The following is a 22090-nucleotide window of genomic DNA, read 5'->3' on the forward strand; positions in this document are numbered from 1 at the left end:
AACCAAATGTTATGCTTTTGTTTTTTTTTCAATTGCAAGAGAGTCTTATTTCTTTGAACTTAACTAGTCAGAGACACGCGTCACTTTTTTTCCTCTATCCTGAATATTGAAATTAAAATCGTGATAAGTGGGGCATCACATTTTAATGAGTCTACCAGGACCCCTATTTGTGAAGTGACACACTGGCAGGGACACAGGTGAGAAGTGCGATGCGGTGTGTGTTGCAGACTAATTGCTGGTTTTATTTCAACTCCAGGCTTTGGTATTCAGTCAAGTATCCACTGTATACACAGTACTGTCGACACAGTGGAAGATCTAGAAACATATTCATGGGGTGGCAAGAGGGCGGCATAAAGACTTTGAGGGGAGGCAGAAATATGTTAATGCTGATTTAATCTCAAACAATCACATATATCAATATTTGTTTGAATAGAAATACCAAAAGGTGGCATGAGAAATCAATAAATTATTTTATTCCCAAATAGGCCTGTTTAGACATTTTTGCATGAAGAAAGATATACTTGTCATAAGCGTTAATTTACATTTTTTAACACTTTATTTTTACAATTAGTCCTAAGCGTTGAATGAACCGTCACTGCATTGCTGACTTGTGTCGCCTTTGTTTGAAGCTAGGATCACCTGTTTGTCTGCAGAATGAGCAGTTTCAGGGATGTTGGTAGCTCTCAGCAGGCAATCGGGAGACACTCGTAAGCACCGGTAAAAATTACTATTAGGCCTAATAAACAAACATACTTCAACGAAACATGTATTTTCCACTAGTGGAAATTAGCAACCCTACACGCACATTCAGCAGGAGAAACCGAGATCAAAGGAGGCTGCACAGAAAGCTGCCGAAGCCGATGTTATGTCCATACTGGTTTTTAAACGAACTGGTTTCCGTACACTTCCATGCATTGTGTTCACCTAACAACATCAGTTGTGGTCCGCCTCTGTCAACAGATTCATATACTGCATCTCATATCTACTGTGGAGAATCTGATTGTACAAGTGAGCACTTCATCACAGCCACCGACGAGAAAAGAAGACAGGACAACTGTTACCTTGGGCGTATCTTTCCACTATAAATACCACTGCTTAACAATACTTCTTTATTGAAATAAAAAAAATGTTTGAGCAGTAAACAGTTACAAAAGGGTGTTCAAATCAAATCCTTTGCATTTGATTGGACCGCTAAAAAGTTGGCGGATTTAGAGCTTAAAGTGATACGGAGCTACAGAGGACTTTAAACAAAGTCGATTTATTGGGCTGACTGTAGGCTTAACAACTTGATATAGATATGACACATTTTTACTTACCCCATTTTAGTTTGATTACTGCTTAAAACTTCAGTTGAATCATGGTTCTTCTTTGTGTGGGTTTGTTCACATTAGCAATGCCGGTGCCAGAGCAGCCTTCAGAGCAGGAGAAGGGGGCCATGGTTGCCCCTGTGATGCCAGCATCCAATGGAGACAGATCTGAGACAGAGACGACATCCTCCATCCTCGCCTCTGTCAAAGAGCAGGTAGGAACTCTCCAATGTGCATGTGTGTTGTTCATGTGCCAAACCTGTAATGTGTTTAACGTTGATAAGAAAGGCACATTTTTGCTTTTGGTGGCGCCTCCGGCTCTTTCCTCTTCTCGCCCCTTATAGCCCTTGAACAGCTTGCTATGAGGAGGTTGTCACTGTTATTCAGGGAAGAAGGCACTCGGCTGCCTTAAAGTATTTAAAAGAAACCAAAGATTGATTGCTGCCAAGGGAATACGGGAGTGTAATGGATGGAAATGATGGCGATTACGGGGCGAGAGCTGTAGCCAACTAGACATAATTGAAAAAGTCATTAAAATCAAGGCAATTACTCGACGGGGAACATTGGAAGGTAGCTGCAGCGCTGCAAGAGGTCAGGCAGAGTCGCGATGCTGTCTGGCTTCAGGTTGGGCAGAAGGGAAGGAAAGCAGGACGTAGAGATGGGAGAGAAGAAAGGGCAGGGTATGAAAGTCAGGATGGGTGGGTTGGTTTGGTGTGCGTAAGGAGGGAGTTGGGTGCAGGACAATAACAATTTCAATGTTTTCCATTGGAAGCTTCTCACTAATTCAATTAGTGATTTGTGTTTAACCTTGGTCTTATTCCTTTGTGTAATGGAATTCTGTTTCATTTGGATTTAGCTCATCAGCAAGTGCAATACGCAATAGATTTATAATTTTGCCTATCTACATTGACTCTGAAGTTCTCCTTAATTTAAATCCACAAAACATTCCATTTACCCATACCGACCGAAGGACAAGTGCTGATGGCAATTACGCTTTTTTTTCCCCTCATGCAAATGGCATTCATTTGTGTGTTTTTTTTTCTCTACTTGAGAACCTCTCAGTGCTCTCACATTACTGAATCACTGAACCATGCAAGGTTTAGTCAGATCCATGCTTTGGACCAGATTTGAACCTGCAGCTCCCCCCCTCCTCCCGCTGGGAGAGCAAATGTACGGAAGTTACCCAAAAGGGAACACATCACTGACACGTAGCCATTGTTGAAGCCTTATTTCCTTCTGCAGTGCGACAGCTCTAAAAACTATACTCCCTGGAGGAAAAATGATCTGAGCATTCCAAATGAGTTCCTTGTTCAATCATCAAAAGGCAAGAGGAATGCCTTTGCATCCAGCTTTTCAACAACATGGGTTTTTATGTTACAGTGAGCCTAAATAGCCTAAGGGGGGAGGAATACTGCAGTGACTGCTGGAATGTATTTTTCCTTGTCCGAAAATGCATCAGTGCTCTAACATTCCTGAATCGTTGAAGCAAGCCAGATTTATTCAGATCCATGCAACTTCACTGATAAACACCTTGCTAATGCCACATTGATAGGTAGCGAGTTGAAAAAGTAGCCATGTATGTAACTCTATTGCTGTTGGGTTTTTCCTCCACGACAAACTCTGACGCGCGTCTTCATGGAAGACACTATTTTCGAACAAGCGTTGCACTTGATGGATTTCTGTCATTTCTCTACTGTGTATACTGCGTCATCACGCCGTTGCGGTGGCGCTGTATCGTAATCAGCACAATGCACAGGGAAAGGTGCCGCCAAAACTGCTAAAGAGGAAAAAAAAGAGTCGTCTGCAAAGCGGAAGCCAGTCCTATAGACATCAAAGTCTGTCACTGACTGAGTGGCGTCGCTCTTTCAAGATGAACATGCGCCAAAGTGTTTCCGATGGTAACGTCTTTGGAAATCAGTTGGAAATCGTTCTTTTTGAAACTAATATTTTTGCCAGAGGAATCAAATTGACTCACAACATATTTAATATGTATATCAGTGTCTCAAACATAGCTTAACCTTGTCATGTGATATACTTCAGCACGCTTTAGGAACAAACTTTGACCACTACGTCAACTTGTAGATGATCATTTAATATTCAGGGATTTAAAATACAGATACTACCACTGACTATCCCTCTAACAATTTTGCCACAATTTAGCACAGGATGGTACACATACACTTGTGTGCGTATGATCACGATGGTACCACCTCTGTCTCATTTTGAACCAGAGAAAAACCTTGGTCCCTTCTCATATCTCTTCCTCTTTGGAGACCTGTAGGATGCTGCTGGACATGGGGTGCATTTGGTTTCAAAAGGAAACAAGCCTAAATCTGTTGCTTCATAGCTTGCAGTGGGGAAATAAATAAGAGATTCTTGCTGACGGATCCTTGAGCAAGGTATTAAACCTCCAGGTGCTTCGTTGGAGTTGATTAGTGGCCAGACAGTGGCTTGTACTGAATAGTTCTGAAATGAAAATGTCTCTGCAGTATCTACGTTAATGTTAGACACAACAATTTGAAACTGCGAATCAATTTAAGAGATCAGAGGAGCAATCAAACTGTTATTTCACCACAAATTGTATTAGCAGTCATATTTTGACATATTTGAAGTCCTGTCGTCATAATGTCTCTACACCAGACACAAAATTCCTCTATAATCAATAATTGCAAACAAGCACATGCTTTTTTTTTCAGGTTCCACAAACCCTTAAAACTATTTCCAGACATTATTTATAATTCCACAATTGCTTTCAACTGGAAAATATTTTTTTTACCTCAGTTGCTAGAATTTCAGGAGACACAAAGTTGCTTCTTCAGCCTCCCACCACCTGCACTCCGTATAGCCGTTCTCTTGTTTGTGGTCCCATAGTGCTGCTTGTAGATAAGGTAGTGTGTATGTAGATTCATACACTTGGTTTAAGCAGATGTGTTTGCACAACACCATGATATTTCATGAATAATACATTTCCACACCGGGCACACATTAATTACTGCACATAATAATTGATGGTATGTACAACTCAGAAGTGTGGTATTATGTGATCGTTTTGATACGTTCTTCTATCAACATATCTTAAATATAGAACATGTTTTTCATTGATTTCCACCCAGTGTGTAATATATGCATGATGTAAATGTGTGATAAAAGGTTAATTCTAAATATAGCTCTCACATCCTCTGTCCAGGTGTGTATGCATGTGTGTGCGTGTGTGTGTGTCCCTGCATATTACTCCAGTAACCCAGCAGGCCCATTCCCATTGCGGCACATTATCATGCCTAACACACACCTCTCTCCACGATGATGCACCATCAAGGATACACACATGGCTTGGATCATTTAGTAGACGCCATCTGCTTGCTTGTAAGTGTGTGTGTGTGTGTGTGTGTGTACGTGTGTGTGTTGCTGGTGGTTAAGTAAAACGTAACATGTGGTATGTTAAAGAAATGACGTCCAACCAGCCTTGTCAACCCTGGGGTTTATTAAATGATTTTAAGAATATGACACAATTAGAAAGGAAATTAGTTTTACCATTCATCGTTGCATTGTTCAGTCAGAGTACAGAGAAGATGGCAGCATAGACACCATTCCTAGATTTATAAAGAGATGCTTTAAAGCCCTGATTTAGGCTTACTTGCTGTTTTTTTTGCCAGTTATTGGGACAGAAAATCCTCATTTGTGAAACAGAATGGATCTTAAGTATAACTGAGATGACACAAGCATGTTGCTATGCTGAATATTATGTTTGTACTGTATATCGCTCCTTTTTTTTGTCTGAACTCAGCAGATGCGTCACCAGAGAAAACTCATTGAACAAGCGTCTGATTTCTTTTCCAATATCCATATTTTACATAATGGTTGGTGATAAGACTTTATTCAGACAATGAATAAACGAAACACACTGCATTCATGAAAACACAAAGACGCAACACCACCGATACCTACCTGCAGCTTAAATCAATTCTTGCCATTTGCTTCAAAAAAATAAGACACTGAAGCTTCACTCATGAGTAAGCTACCCTGACTCTTAAGTGCTAATGCAGGACTGACAGTAAAATTAGCCAATTTTTCACTCTCAGAGACACAGCAAATAGACACATTTGATACCAGTGAAAGAGAATAAAACAAAAATGCTGCATTAGACATTATAATGCATAACTGCGCTGCGCAAGGTATAAAACCTAATTATGAGTGACGGCACTAAGCACCTTACTGACAATCGTTCAGGACAGGTGACAGGACATGCTATTTATTACTCAATTGATCAGAGTTGTTCTACAACTAAACAAGCCATAACATTAACACGTAGCAAGACTGAGCTTTCTAATCTTAAAGGGACCTAATAGTGAAAATGGCATCCCAAAATTTCAGTGCAGAGGATGCTATGGACGAGGATTTTTTGCAGTGTACATTTTACAGCGTTTTGGCTTACTCGGACACTCAGCCATATTCAGAGAGGCCGCTTGAGGCTGCAGCTGCAGCGGGGAGGATATGGCCGGCGGGGCCCCTCCAGAACCGGAGCTGGTGACAGCAAACACCAGCTGATTGTGCTTTTGCTCAAATTGCCGTCCAATGTCAACAAAAATGTATTCGTTCTGCTGGGATTTGTACGTTTGCATGGGCACTTTTTTTTCCATGTCAAATGCAAGTTCATGGGACACCAGTCATGAAGGTAACATGGCCTCTTCAAAGTAGTTGATAAACAGTACTGGTAAAAGCATCGTCTGTAGAGGATCCTACCTAGCTTCAGCACCACGGACAGCTCCGGAAAGCGCGACAACCGCACCGCGGACAGTGGCTGTACTGTACCTGCTTGATGGGCAAGAGATGTGGACCTCCAATCTGTGCTACTGGAGAAAAAAATGTGGAGACTGGAGAAGGAGACAGAGAAGTTACGGGTGAAAAAGGAGAAGCTTGAGCTCGAGAAACGTAAACTTTCCTTTGAAATTCATCTATTAAATCAATGTGCCAGCGACACAATCGAGAATGACGGTGTATACATCTAAATAATCGAATACATCTGAATAAATATAAATCCCTGAATAAATCCCATGCATAATGCTTTCTTCATCTCCACAAAAGACACAGATTTTGCCAAATTCTTTCAGAGGTTGATCAGCCGAATTATATTGCTTTTGATGAGACGAGCCGTGACATCCTCCTCTGCAGCTTGTTCCCTGTTATGTTCCACCTCTGCTTCCACTGGTCCCAAGTTCTCTATTGTGAGATGCATTCTCTTAGCTATGCAAATGTTGTGCCGTACAGCTGTTGCACAAATGTTGGTGCATGCCCTCTCTGGCTCCATCCTGATTTCACTGTGCAAACAGTGGAATGAAATTATCAAAAAAGAGAGTTGAGATCCCAGGAGAGCTGCCTTAAATGAAGGAATACATGTTCGGTATGTGAATCAGGCTAAGGGGACATAAAGCGTATACTTATAGTTAAAGGATGAAATCTAATAATCATATTAATGCAAGTGTGTAGTACGTAGAATTATGAAGTGATTTAACAAATGTAAAACTGATAATAATAATGTATGTGTAACTGAGTAAAGTGAAGTCGGTGTGTGTGTGGAAAGAGCTGATGTAAGCAGGGTGGGGGCCTTAAAGGCTGAGATGATAACAGATGTTGGGGTGTTGTCCGAACACATATACGGGTGTAAACTGAAACACGCTCGAACATTGAGGAAGTGAGAGCATCCACAGAGGGAAGTTAGGTGTGTCCAGCACACACACACACACACACACAGAAAGCTATGGTGTTGTTCGCAGCACACACACATAATCAATGATGTCATGTAAATCACATGCCGAGTGAGGGAGTGTTGGGGAGGAGGGGGGAGAGAGAGCTCAAAGTGTTATAAAAAGAGAGACTTGCAAAGAGCAAGATGGGATTCATCGCGGGACGCCGACCAAGTGCTCCATGGAGAAACACTGGACCTCGTTCGACAGACGCATCGGAGGACTTCGTCTCTGTTCACGGAAAGAAGACAGCCGTTCGTGGACAAAGATTGAAAGACGGAGATTTTCCTCTCCCCCCTGTTTGACTTTAACAACCGGACAACAGATGGACGCAGCCGACCTAAAGACTTTGTACTGAGCCTGAAGGATCGCTGAACGGACTCTGTTGGCCGCGCAGGAGGAGCTGAAGGTCCGGCCAGACCTCCGCTCCTAAAAACCCCAAAAGGACTTTTCATCACATCAAGAATCCAGCTCCACCGAGCCGCCTCGACATCGAAAATTAATGAGTATAATCTAAGAAGAAATTGTAATCTGATCGAATCAAGTATAGTATTAATTTATGTGAGCTGTAGCTGTGCCCCTGCTAATATATCCTGCAATAAATATCTAATCTGCATTTAAAGTAAATTTCTCAAGAGAATTCCAAAATAACCTTTCGGCTGTTTTCAGGCTTTTGAAAAACGAACCCGTGACAGGAGACTTCAGCCAACCACAGGTCATTTCAGAGAGAATGCGTACCGATTGACTTTTCTACAAATACAGATGCGCATGTCCGTTTGGTGAAAGCCTTATTAAACTGCGGAATATGCTGCAGGAAAAGTCGCTATTCCGCTATTGACAACAACTGCCTACACTGCAAAGCAACCCAAAAAAGGAAGACGGACTAATCAAAAAGAGAGTCCAAAAAAAAGCAGATTGGTGAAACATTTCAACGATGAAGAGAAAATGTTGCTAATAGCTTAGCCTTCTGCTCACGACTACGGTAGTTATGGCAGTAGGTCATACAACAGGATGGTAATTGTCATAGAATTGCAACTGTATAACGGCATCGGGATCACAACAATGATCGGGAAGATGATTTAACTGAATTACTAGTATTCGTACAGGTTACTTACTGTATGACGGATGATGATGTAAAGATTACTTTATAAAGTGTTTGTAAAGGCCCGAGCTTGTTTGGGGTGAGTAGAACACCGAGAGGAAGAGAGGAAAGCTGCAGGAGGAGGCTTTATATAAATTCTGTTGGTTTTTTCTTTTACTTTAACCAGAAAACTGCCTACCCCGGGGTACCACTCACATTACTATATGCTGAAAGGTTATTACGGAATTTTTTCCCAATAATGCCAAATATAAACTGCCTCCCCCACTATTAAATGAGTTAAAGCCTCAATTCAGAGTCAATACAGCTGAAAATCCCGGGTATGCCATAGTTGCCACGAAATCTCTCTTTGTATGTGTGGCCTTCTGCTGTTTGGGTAGACTAGTCTTATAACCTGGTGTTTGTCTGACTGGGGGCTCGCCCGGAACGACGGGTCTGGATCTTGGCATGGCCAGTTATCTGTGTACTACAGTCATCATCGCAGCTAACCCCCTCTGTCGGCCTGGGGATGCTGAAGGTATGCCATGTGTCCCTTCCAAAGCACCAAAGTCCCCATCTATGTTTGTTGTTTTTGAGGACCCTCGCCAGAAAGACGCACAGTATCCCCCCGATGAAGTTATATTGTGTTTTGAAACTCATTACCTAATCAGTAAGAAGCTAACTGCAAGAACTAAAGTTGAAAAATGTATCACCCATATTCACAAATGTTTCATTTCATTATGCTGCACTATGATACTTATGATATACTGCACACTGTGAGCTACCCGTTTTAAGTCCACAAATGGGTCAAATTATATGAATGAAGGAAATATGCTTCATGCAAAATCTCCACAATCTCAGATGAATGTCAACTGGCTATCTCCTTTGTTAGATTTTTCATATCTAACAAGCTTCTGTGGTACAGTTGGGGCCATTTGGGTTTCTCAAAATGCTTTGCACTACGTTGCATCAAGTCTTGCCTCAGGAGAGCTCCACAGAGACCAATTTAACCGGTGCTGATGTGCTCTACAATCTATCAGTTTTCTGCACATTTTCATTTAGCCGAAGTTAATGTCCTGCTCTGTTTCCGGAATAAGCCCTGGCAATTTCACCTTGCTTCTTGCTAAATTATAATCTGCATCTAGTTCATGTTTTGCTTTATCCCTGACTGATACTATGATTTAATGATTCCACCAATAACGAGTTTAATGAAAGTTGTTATATTTTCTCCCAGCAGCCAATTAAGCCAATTTTCCTGAGAAAAATACTCAGGTTTAAAAGAGGTAATGCTTTCTTCATCTCCACATTTCATCGTCTTGCCAATTTATTATTTTCAAATTACATTATATTATTCATAGATTATGGTCATTAGGTGTTATGGGTTGGTAAACAATTATGCACTCGTTAGAGCCAGAAAACGCCGGTAAACATGATAAGTTATTGAGCAGTCACAGTTTTATTTTTCTTAGATCCAGCTGGCTTCTTGATTTAAGAGTTTTTTTTATGTCTGGATGCTGTCTTCTTAATGAAGTGGAATGAGATTAGTCTTTTACATGTCATCATTTTACAGGTTATGTCATTATTTTGTGCTTTTATTAGCTTTTAGTTGTTGTTGCTGAAAAGGGCTCTGGCTGTTTTTATTAGTCGTTTGCTTACCTTTTTCCTTACAATGTGTTTTCCTTCTTTTCTTAACGTAACATTGTAGACTTTAGGGCTGTCCTCGACCAAAGACATTCTTAATTGACTAACTCTCATAGGATTTTGTTGACTAATAACTTAGTTTATTTAATCGACCGGACTGTAAAACTGAGTTTCTTTACAAGAAATCACACAAAATTTGCTCATAAGTTCTTTTGAAAAAGCGTGAAAAACAACTCATTATTGCGTACTGTATAGCAAACACTGATTTGGCTTTCAATCTTAAACATCTCATATTTTTGACCTTTTCAATATTCATTGTCATCATTCATATTTTCAGGGTCATTGATAACGTAGTCGTAGCCATCACTGGTCATCATCATTGTTATCTTTGACATATACTTCCTCTTCCGCATTTACACAAATACTTTGCACGCCATATTCTGCATAGTCCTGCTTTGAGTTTGTTAGCTGAAAGTATCTATAAGCCAGTTAAGTCATCAAGGGTTCACCACTGATGAAGGCTTTCATTTTCAAAGGAGCAAGGTCTTTTTTACCCCAAGAGGGTAATGTATTCTATCCTCTAGCCTGCCAGTTATGCTCCAGACTCCTTTTCTATGCAGGAGTTTAAGTGCATTTCATTGGCCTTTAGAACGCTGAAAACCTTCCTCTTGTTAATATGCTCTCACTAATCTTAACCACTGATCTGGTTATTGACTGCACATATTTTCAATATTTTGCTTCTGTGCCGGTGTCTGTGTGTTGAGTACAACTTGCTCTGAAAGTAAACTTGTGTAGTTGTGTGTGTGTCCGAATAGACTTTCACGCCTCACCTTTTTTCTCAGCCTCACCTTTTCTCTCCCCTTTATCGATACCCTGTCTATTGCTGGGGTTGATTGCTGTGTTTTTCAGATGTGACAAATCACTCAGTTTCAGGGTCAGAGTGATGGGAAGGAAACAAGTCCTCCCACACACCCACAGCTATCAAATAAAGCAGCTGGTGATGAGAAACCTGGTGTCTCCATGTCACAAACATGGGAAAAAGTATATTCCAGTTCACAGCAGTTGTGAAAGTATTTGAAAGGGTGTCTGATGTTTGTGGAAGCTAACAATCGATGTCACGGAAGACTATGTAAACCTTCAGTTAAGGCTGGGTGATATGCACAAAAATATAATCTCAGTTTTTCATATCACATCGGCTTTATGATTTGATTAAATTTTTTTCCCTTTAAAAAACACCTAGCTTTTCCAAAATCAAAGAAATTATTTAGTTTCACCAACCGTCATTGTTCACATTTACATGTTATTGTGAATTTGCGCTCATTCTTCTCATATCGGATACTGTTACAAAACGATTCCGCTAAAGTTACCTTCTTTTTAGCAGGACTGCCGCCGTCACAGCGCTCCACTCTCCTCCCGTGCCTTGGAGTTGCTGGAATATATCAGTCGTGTTGCTACTCTTAGTTGCCACAGAATTTAGACAAACTTTAAAGCGGACAGTGTGGTTTTTTTTCCGAGGTTGCTGAGGAGCCGGTGCCTTTTTTGGAAACAAACTCCTCACTTTTATTGCGTGTGCTGCCATGTTGATATTTTACCTGTGTCTGAAGGGAACTTGCGCAAGAACCCGAAGAGCTCAGGGAATCGCTGGCAGTTCTGTACAGTAATTACCCAAGTTGAAGTGAAAATCGATTTTCCTTTTTTTACATCATCCAAAACCATGAACTCAAACTAATTGATAAAACGGATTTATTGCCCAGCTCAACTTTCAATGTTTGCAAAAGAAACTGGAAATTGTAGGGTTTCTCGCTGCCATAACAGCGTAACGTGTTTTCTTTCTGCTGTGGCTCTGAAATGACACTGTCATACCCCCTTACAGTTAGAACTTTGACAAAGCTTTTTGTGCTTTCAACCTAACTGCCAGCCCCTCTGCCAGTGGTTTTCAGGCTGAAAATTGGGTTCCGTGCCTCTTTCACTCTGTGTGTCCTCAGTGTCCTTCAGAATTTGTCTCTTTCACTGTGCCAGTGTAGGAACAGATCATCTAGCCAGCGAGCATACATTCTGGTCTCTGTGTGTGGAAAACGGTGTGTGTGTGTGTGTGTGACTGGACTAATGGAACATATTGTATGTACAGTAAATGCTCTTCTGTGCATGCAGCATGGCTGTGGTCTATGCCTGCTTGCCTACCTGTGTGTGTGTCTGTGTGTGTGTGTGTGTGTGTGTGTGTTTGTGAAAGTCTTGTGGATGAGTACACCGCAATCTTAGAGATGGTTGTCTGTTCGGTAGGAAGGAAGTCGTCCAGCTCTGCCAGTAAACACACTCAGCAGGAAAGAATGGGAGACATGGATGCTTTTTACACACACATGCACACAAACACACACACACACACACACACACACACACACACACACACACACAGACACCGATATTGGATTACACTGTGGAGCCAAAACGGTCTTACTGCAGTGAAGCAGGTTTTCAGCAGTTGCCTACTCGGCCATTCATTCAGTAGAGAGCAGTGCTGTGCAGTGTATGCAATCTTAAAGTATGTTTCTGCGGCATTCAGAACACTTAATTCACTCCCAAATGTTAATGTATGTAAGAATCATATTCCTGATGTTGACTCCTGGCTTTTAGATGAAGCTAAAAGCTGCCAAGGTGACTTGTAACATTTTTTTACGCATGCTTGAGCGGGAGGTTTGTCATGGTAGCAGTATCCCCTTGCCATTTACTAACTGAGAGAGCATCTGTGGGAGGTTGGGGCAGAAAAGGGTGGTGTTCAGCTGTCTTACCCTGGCTGTGGCTGGGGAAGAATTATTAGTTGGTCCGAAGGCTGTTGTGCTCTTTGGCGCTGTTGTTGTGTGGGTAGTTGGGTGTGCGTGCGTGCGTGCGCGCGGGCATGAGCTTGAGTTTGTGTGTGCCAGTGGTGCTGCAATGTTCCATTTAGTCAACATCACCCAGCCCGCACCCCCACTGTACTGTCACCATCATCATAACTGGCAGCTGGCAGGCTACATGCTACTGCAGCTGCCATGCTTTGGGCCAAAGAGAGAGAGAGAGAGAGAGAGAGAGGGAGCAGGAAGAGAGAGAAGGAGCAAGAGTGATGAGATGAAACAGGAAAATCGTGTATGCGTTTCATTCGAGAGAGAGAAGTTGGGTGAGAAGAGGTAAGAAGATGTGAGATGAGAGAGAGAGGGAACGGACAGAAGGCCCGGGTAGAAGATGCAAATATTTGGAGAATGTTTGTTGTTTGGTGAATGAATTAAATTAGAAATGAAGAAAAAGAGGAAGAGAGGGCACGAGAGAAAGACTAGAGAGGGAGAGAGTGGAGCTTCAGTGGCAGCCATCCAATACCCAGCACTCCGAGACAACCAAACCAGACTTGACAATTACCGTTTGAAGGTCAATCAGTGAAAAGGGAATCGCGGTACAATGCTGTTTGTACACCCTCTGTGGCGGGGATAAATGATCCAATACAAACACTCTTAAGACTTCTGGGAAGCCCACTAAAAAACAAAAACAAATTTCTCGGGAAAAAACAACCACAGAGTGAAAACTCTTCCATCAGAGCCGCTGAAGAATAAGGGTGTGCTTACAATATACAGCTCTCTGCTTCTGCTATGGCCACAGGGCCTATAGGCACAGCTTTCCAACACCTGGTGGGAACTCCATGAAGTCAATGAATGTACTCAGTATTGATTCCTGACTATATGGCCAGAGTAACAATTGCAGCCAATGTTTTTACCATGGCACACACCATTTTTATTGTGATTGTTGTCAACAGCCAATGTACCATAAATAGTTGTCTCAAAGTTTTGCCGTCTACCTTATTTAAAAATGTTAAACATGTGAAAGTGCTGTGCTTTGCATGAGGACTCTGTATGCCAGGCACAGTGACACTTCCTCCTTGCAGCTTGCGAAACACTGATTTTGGAATGTCCAATCCCTTACCTTCAGGTTAATCATTGTTTATCTATGAGAAAAACTAAACTATGAGAGGCAAAAATCATGTTTATTTTACAGTGATACACCAAGCCCTCTCTGTTGTTATTGGTGTTGTACTGGGGTAAGATCACTTCATTCATGAAAGCGAAGGTAAATAAAATAAAATAACTTTTTTTATGTTTTGAAAGATTACGCTCTAACTGCTCAGTAATGGGAGCAAAGTTTGTCAATAGCAACTACAAATACATGAAAACTGGGTCAAAAGTCTGCAGCCTGCCAAGGTTCCCCCATGATGCTCCAACAAGCCCAGACGCCATATTAATGTGTTCATTTGTTATGTGTCCACTGTCCCCTCCCAGAGTTATACCTGGTCATCTCTGAACGATGCAGAATCCTGTAGAACCAAGAGGAACAATGACATTGTTAGACAGCAAGCTTAATGAGGCGTGAAATCAATATGTACAATCCTGCCTCACCCGGGGCATGCTGGGTAATGGAGTGTCAGGAGCGCTTTGGAGCTATTTTAATCACAGAGACCTTGGATTATGCACTCGTAAACAGGCTGGTTACTGCCAAAACGCCCCCACCCCCTGAGATGTGTGTGTGGTTGTGTATGAGTATCTGTGATTACTTTTTACGTAATTGAAGTAAACTGTGCGTCCATATGCCCGTACCTGCATGAAACAAAAAAAACTGAGCGCTGTATTCGTGCATCTCTGCTTGAATTTAGTGTGAGAAGGACTGTGAGACCTCCATTATGAGTGCGTGATCATGGCTCTGCCACTTATTTCTTCTCCCTCACCTGGGTTCTGGTTCATTAGCCTTTAACGCTGTGACAGAGCCCAATGCTGATCCTGCATGTGAAGTAAGAGCTCTTCCTGCTAATCACCTCCTCCCTCCACACAAAGTCCCACTACCTACCGCATGCTAATGCTACCTGAGCCTCAACCCTAGCTCAGGCTGGCATTTGCCTGCATGCTAATGAACTTGTTAGCAATATGCTGAATGCTAATATTGCAATAGCCGGAGGATTAATATGCATCTTGAATGCTAATAATATATTAAACTGGAATACGTGCAGGTAGCCTGTATCTTTTATGCTAATGGTACATTTATTTTTCAGATATCCTCTAACTCTCATTCCTTGAACAATAATGATCTGTTGGATAGCTGCCAGTGTGAGGCAACAAACACGACTCTTCCAGGATGGTTCCGTAAAAACAAAACTCAGCTAATGCAGTGTAAGATTGACTTAAAATCGGTTTCACTGCGTCAATATTCATTTACCCTTTGTTATTACTCTGCCTGTCTATGCTGTGCGGTGCTCTCCGGGGCTCCACAGGTCTAAAGCGGTACAGCCATACGCCGTGGTAATGTTGGAGTGAGGTAGCACCCAGGGGCTATATAAGCGAGACTCGGGGAAACTGCACGATGATGTGTGAGAAAAGCATTGATTAATTGAATGTATCTGTCAGAGCCCTTTGTTTACAGGCAACACTAAGTGTTGGGGTCAGACACCAGGGGATATGTTGCTATTGGACAGAAGTGGAGAAACATTGTTGCTATGTCCTTCAGTTGTTCCATCCTCCTCTCCCCAATTTCACAAAACCGCCACAGACACAGCAGATGCTGTTGAGGGGGGGTTTGAAGGGTACCTTTCCCATACAGCCTCCACCCTGCTTTCCCTTTTCAAGCTTCGTTGTTTTTACCAGTTTGTGTGGGTAACTACTTCAGTGAAGCAGCTCCCTCTGTTTACTCCCACTCTGCCTCTAAAATGGCACTGTACTAATGATACAATGTTATTTTTATCCCTTAACAGCTACGGCTCTTCTTTTTTTAGCAGACTGGAATCATTTTAACTTTAGTCTGTGTACTACAATTCAAAGATTGACTCGTTCTTTACACTCGGTGCCACTTCATCTGGTCCTGTAGTCTGGCTGACGTGATTAGAAAACATGAGACGGCCCCATGTGGTTAAGCTTTATCCCTATTTGAGAGGAAATAGGCCTTTCATTCTCCCTCAGTCCCTATCGATCTGAAAATGAGAAAATGGACTCTGTGATGGAAAGAGTCATTAAAGAGCTGGGGAGGCAGAGCTCAGAAAATGCCCACGTATTTATCAGTTCACTGGCATTTTTTTTTTGCTTATTTATCCAGGGAATACCTTGCTGATTGTGACGTGCTCCGCCATAAAGTTACTGTTTGTCGGAACCTTTAAAGCCTGCCGTTATTAATATGTCATTACGAGCTGACAAGGCGTTAGATTTGCCGCCCTCTTTAGCTTGAATTTGGAGGAGACTCCCGGTATATCCTTTGCAGTCGAGTGTATCCCATAATCCATTGGGCCCCAGTCAATTCCCAATTTGTGGAGTTGGGAAATATCATGGAACCATGTCATACTTTGGTTGTTATCAGCAAATATAGTACTTGATTTAGACCAATTAAAAAGTCACTGCAGGTTGTAAATAATGACAGCCCGACAAAAATGCCACTGTTCTTGTTAACACTGACAGGGCATTCTATAGAAATGGGATTTATATGGATATATTTACCATTCACATTGTACACTATTTGTCATCCATCATCTTTTTTTAGATGAAACACAAGTCATGTAGTAATCTCGGGAATCACTCATTTGTCCCACTTTCTCAGTGGTATTTACACTTTTAGCGAATTTAAGTGTAACTTTGTTGTATTCATCCTGAAATATTTGACTTAATGAGGGGGCAAGAGATGCTTGAATGCATCGTTAATCTGGACATCAGTGAGTATACACCATCTCATTAGGCAAGGATGAACCGGGTCAATCTGGCTTTTTAGGTCCTGTGAAGGAGCCAGTTTATGGGTCTTGTCCTTCAGTTGATCCAGCCTCTGAATTGGGACACACTCACACCTGGGAGCACTACAGTACAAACAGTCCTCGACTGCTGGACCCTGAGCTGGTCCTCTGGGGTGGATGGGGGTCAGTTGCCTTGCTTAAGGGCACTTCTGTGATAATTGTTTTGGGAGCGTAGAGTGTTACTCATTTGTTTTCTCCTGTCAAACCTGTTTTTGCTTGTCGACTACCGCGCAGGCTTTGAACTGACTGAATTTACTGTAGAGGACACACTTGAGGGAACGTATGAACCTGCCTGTTGGTCTGCAATCAAATTGTATTGACAGACCATTTCAATCCAGTCCTACAACACTACTATAAAGTCAGTGAGTGTCCTGTCCAGCCAGTCTCTGCTGCACACCATGCTACAACACGCAGACTATACATTCCTGTCTTTTGGTCAGACTAAGTTGATCGCTCTTTCCTGACCAGTCAAATGTTAAATGATAAAATACATCAGTGCACACTGGTTTTATCAATGTGATTTTAATACATCAACTCTGAATAACATTTCTGTCCTCTTTCAAATATGGTAAGCTTTGCTTCTGCAGTTCATATTTGAGAGATACTTCTCCAGTTTGATCAAAAAATGGCAACATGTTAAGCACCCATCCTACATTAGTGCTCTGAATACCATTTGGTTGTTGTTAAAAAAAAAAGGCAGAGGTAGCTGAAGGGAGTTGTATTCACTGAAGGAGTATATCTCTTGCACTGGTAGAGTTGTTTTATGAGTCATACACATGACCATATTCCTGGCATATTATATAGAATTATGTCCTCAGCATATGATGCATGGTGTTGTGCCTACTATATGCAACATTACATCTCCATATGCTCTTCTGCGAAGTTTATTTTTGACTTCAGCTATCACGTTCAGTGTAATATGTCACTGCACTATATGGCACAGCGCAGCAGGAAAGCTCAGCTAACAGCTTTGCACGGCACCGTAGCCTTCTCCCCTTGGCATTCTAAATAGATAAATTATGATCACACTCCTCTGCAGTTGTCTGGCCGCCAGGGTTGACATATACACTGTAAAGAGACTGGCTAATGAAGAATGGCTCTGTCATTGGAGTTGTCTCGGAAATAAGGCAGATCACTCCATCTCTCTTTCTCTCTCCCTTTGCTCTCAGTCTTTCCTGTCATTTTCTCATGCTTTCTTCCTTTCCTCCCCTTATTGCTCCATTGCATCTCCACCCATCATTCATTCCTGTGTTTCATTCTCTCATTGCACTCTGTCTGTATGGAATAAATGAGGTTTCGGTGTTGCAAATGCATCATACCCTCCCCCCCACCCCCACCCACCCACAGTGCTTTGCGGCATTTGGAGATGTGCATCTAACCATCTCTAATGAGCCTGCCTGCGTTTGTCACTGTCGTCGTTGTTGTTGTTTATGGGGAAGTAATTTGTGGTTGCCATAGAAATTGTCTCTGCTAAATGTGCCCATCATTACTTTGTGCTTAAATCCATCATTGCCAGTTGGCTGGAGGCAGGCGGGCGAATGGAATTTGATTAATATCATTTGATATCATTTTTCCATTAACATCTTGAGGAAACTGAGTCTGTTGTCTCTGTTAGTATGCAATATTTTTTAACTTAGATTCTGTCTTAAAGTCCCCTGATCGCAGAAGATATGCAATTCAATTTTAAATTGTTTCAACAATTTTAATACCTCTGCCACCAAATATCCACATTCATTTATTTAGATTTATTCTACTTTGACAAGATTGAATGAATTGCCAAGATGGGGATTTTCCAAAGCCGCGTTTTATTTCCCTACTCTCCTCTGTGAGTGATCAACTGAGTTTTGACAGGTCGTGTCATCATACAGGAATTCCCTTTGAACTCTGTTTCTGGACTGATTCTTGAATAGTTTAGTGGTGGTAGAGGGTGAAACCTCATTTGCTATTTTTTATTCTTCTCTCCTAGCACCTTTGGGGTGGAAATGTCATATTGTCAGTGGGATATGCCCATGGTAGCAGCTCTACCAAGTCTGGCCTAAATGTAAATTTCAATAGAGATGTTCAAAAAAAAAATGTCTCTCTTACTTCATTTTCTGTCTCCTTCCTTTTCCCCACCCTTCTCTTGGGTTTTCTCAGATTCTTTCCCCACTTCTCATCCCTCCATCCTTACTCTCGTCCTCCTTGTCTTTACCTTCCCCTGGCTGTTCCTGCCTGCCTCCCCCTCTCTCTGTCCCCATTTGTTTCAACCTCTAACCCCTCCACTGCTTTCCACCCGCTGTCTCTCTCCAGACTCCATTCCACGTTGTTCGGTATTCTTCCTGTTTCCTTTTTTGTCATTTATTTTCCCCGTTTTGTATCGCCACCCTCGCATTCCAATCTCTGACTTTTTAAAACTCTCTACCTTTTTCTTTCTCGCCGTTGTCTACCTCCTCTCTCTCTCTCGTCCCTCTCCTCTCACTCTCCATCTGCCTTATGTCTCTGTGGTTCAAGTCTGCTTTAGTGGGCTGACAGTAACTTGTCAGTCATCAGTCAGTTTTGTTGCTTTTCCCCCTTAACTTAACCTCATTTCTATTTCTTCTGCTTATTTGCTTGATTTTGCCCCATGCTGTGTAATGGCTTTCTAAAACTTTTCTGAACTTGCTTCCATGACCGTATCAGTCTCATTCTTAACCATCCTCTGCTGCTTTGTCTCTCTCATTTTTTCTTGTCTCTTTTTTCCCACTCACTTCCTTCTCCCCATTCTCCTGTCATCCGTATGTCTGTTATCTTTTCTTGCGCTCCCTTTGTAACCATTCATCTCCATTCCACCATTAGTCTCTTTCACTTGTCTTCGTCTTTTTTCTCTCCTGCTCTCTTTGCCTACCACAATGCTTTTCTGTCATTTTCCCTTCCTCTATTGCTTCCCTCTCCCTCCCTCAGGTGGCCTGGCTCAGACCAACTTTGCCCCCTCACCTCCATTGCGATATGGGGTGTAAAGGCCAACACAACCTCCCCGTCAGGGGAGATTTCTTCCCTCACCTTTTAGAGCTCTTGATCAGGGTCTGTGTGCATCTGTAATCTGTCTTTGAAAGGTGAGGCATTCACCCTGCACCAGCCTGCATATGCCCTCCCAGATGGATGGCTTGGGACTGGGTCTGTCAACGCGGCATTAAACATTTAAAACTCGGTCTGCAGATCACTCGAAGTTTGGCAATGGCAGTCTTGGGTCTGGAAACCACAGATGGAAGTAGACAAGGCAAAGAGAGAACAAAAAAAGAGAGAGAGGGCTAGACTGTCAGGGGATGCTGATAGAGAGAGAGGAGAAAATCTCTTACTGTCATTTTACCGGAGACATTGACACATAAGACTCAGTAGCTATCACTATAGAAGAGGCGCACAGAGTCAATAACCAAAAGAGTGGAATACCTCAGTAACAAAATTCAAAGCTTCTTCGAGGTGCTACTTGTTGCTTTGTTGTGAGTGGCTGTGCCCAGGCTTTCCATGGATAGAGACCAAAATCTGTCCTCAAAAAGACCATTTAATAAAAGGCCAGTAGACTCAATCTAATATGGAGAAATGTGGTAACATGCAGGATTGCCAGTGCTGAGCCAGAGGCGCTTAACATGCACTGCTACCAATGCCAATCACAGCACAACAAAATTTGAAGGAAATTAGTAGTTATTAAGTGAATGAGATAGGGGATTTAGAGAGAGAGAGAGAGAGAGAGAGAGAGAGAGAGAGAGAGAGAGAGAGCAAAAGACACCTGCATTAGCAATTAAAACAAGAGCAATGGTTATGGACAAAATGGGAATAAGAGAGTCATTGTTAGTGTTTCAGAAGATGTGCCTTTCAGAAATGTGTCATTTTCTTCCTCAAGTAGGTGGAAGAAAGTGTCCTCCCACAGCTGTGCTATGAACACAACTAGTCCGGGTTAGGACAAACAGCTCTGAGTTTGTTCATTTGACTTTAGTGCTCCCAACGACTGATGATTTCAACAAGTTTTTTTAAAACTTCAGCTGTAAAATGGCACAGCTGGCTTTCAGGTCAAATAGTTCTGGTTCACAGAGGGACTCCATCTCAAACATTTTCTCAAACATGCGCTTTGCAAATCATGCAGAATGAAGAAGCTTTTTAGCCAAATGGCACACTTTGCTGTAATTGGAGGTCTGTCACTGATCAGTCAATGCTCATTAACTCCAACCTAGAATTTCTGCTGGCATTTGCACATTGAAACAGCCAATTACGGCCAAATGAGAAAGTAGAGCCATCAATGGTATACGCATTTCCTAACGACATGAATGACCAGGTGGGCACGCATGTTACCGAATCTGCACACAGATTCAGATGAACAGAAAAGAGTGCAGGACTGTAAAGCTACACGTGATCAGCGGTGGACGCTTGCTGTGCCATCGTTTTCCTATGAGGGGAGCTCTCAAAGTTAAGATAATTGCAACTTTGACCCTGGTTGCAGCTGACCAAGGAGAAAACAACTGCTGCTGTTGTTGCCTGGAAACATTAAAAAGCTTCCTTGCCCACTTTTCGATGACATATCATACCTGCGCTGCACTTTGCCTCCACAGGGCTCTGCGCCATAACTTGTGGTAAGCGGAAAGCTAATTTCCTATCATGTGAAGGCAGCTTTAGCTTTAGCAAAGATACTCTTGATCCTAAAATGAGCTGAGGTCTTTTTCCAGTGAGCTCACCTGAACTCAATGTCAGCACTCTTTGCTGCCTCCTCACCTTTCCTCGCCTTTCTTCAGCTCTCATCCCATTGCATTTCCTCACCTTTCCTCCCACACCTACTTCCTCTGGTCCCCTCTTCTCTTCCACATTTCCTTCCTTCCCTGCCCCTCTCTATTTTTGTTTCTCTCTGCCTCCATTCTGTCACGCAAATACAGGAATGCCATGCTGTTACATGCCATGGATACAGGCAGGGTCTTAAAGCTTTTGCAACCAGATCATTGCACGGACACAGAGAGTGTAGGAATAATTAGAGGGACACAGACACAGAGACAAAAGAAAAGTCCCTTATGAGAATAGAAGTGAAAGATAAGAAAAAAGAGACAAATGAGTTGAGAATTGAGTAGAGTAGGGGCCGAGGCTATGAGAAAGAGAGAGGGACACATTAGGGCATGTTGTGATTGCACTGATTTAAGGAGAGATGGCAGGGCAGGGTAGATGGATGAAGAGGGAGAGCGTGAGGAACTGAGGAGGAAGAAACAGGAGAAGAATGACAGAGTGTGACTCAGAAGCAGAGACAGAGAGATGGGGTGGAGGTGCTGACTGAGTGTTCGCCTCATGGGCCCGGCTGGCCAAAGGTAAGCCAGCAGACAGCACAATGTGTCACTCTACATTTTGTCAACAACATGGCAAGTTCATTCTGGAGGAAGGGAGTTTCAACCTTTTGTGGCGTGTGCTTAGCTTGCGTGTGTTAGCCAAGAGCACATGGATGCACTCAGCAACCCACAATCCCCTGTTGAAATACATATGTATCTACCAGAAGGATTTGTTGACATTTCTTTCTGTCTTTCAATCCTCAGTGTTGAATTTGCTGTACACATGTGTG

General features: G+C 42.3%; 1 protein-coding gene across 5 annotated transcripts in view; it reads left to right on the forward strand.

Moving 5' to 3' along the window:
- ctnnd2a (catenin (cadherin-associated protein), delta 2a) overlaps positions 1-22090 on the forward strand; it is a 221379-nt gene that overhangs the window by 30550 nt on the left and 168739 nt on the right. For all 5 annotated transcript variants that reach the window (XM_031849928.1, XM_031849932.1, XM_031849929.1 and 2 more), the window contains exon 2: positions 1392-1522. In XM_031849928.1, the coding sequence (XP_031705788.1) occupies positions 1394-1522 (129 nt within the window). In that variant the 5' untranslated portion in view covers positions 1392-1393. The remainder of the gene's footprint in view (positions 1-1391; positions 1523-22090) is intronic.

Source organism: Anarrhichthys ocellatus, unplaced genomic scaffold (assembly GCF_004355925.1).
Source record: "Anarrhichthys ocellatus isolate YVR2014 unplaced genomic scaffold, GSC_Weel_1.0 scaffold10, whole genome shotgun sequence".
NCBI lineage: Eukaryota > Metazoa > Chordata > Actinopteri > Perciformes > Anarhichadidae > Anarrhichthys > Anarrhichthys ocellatus.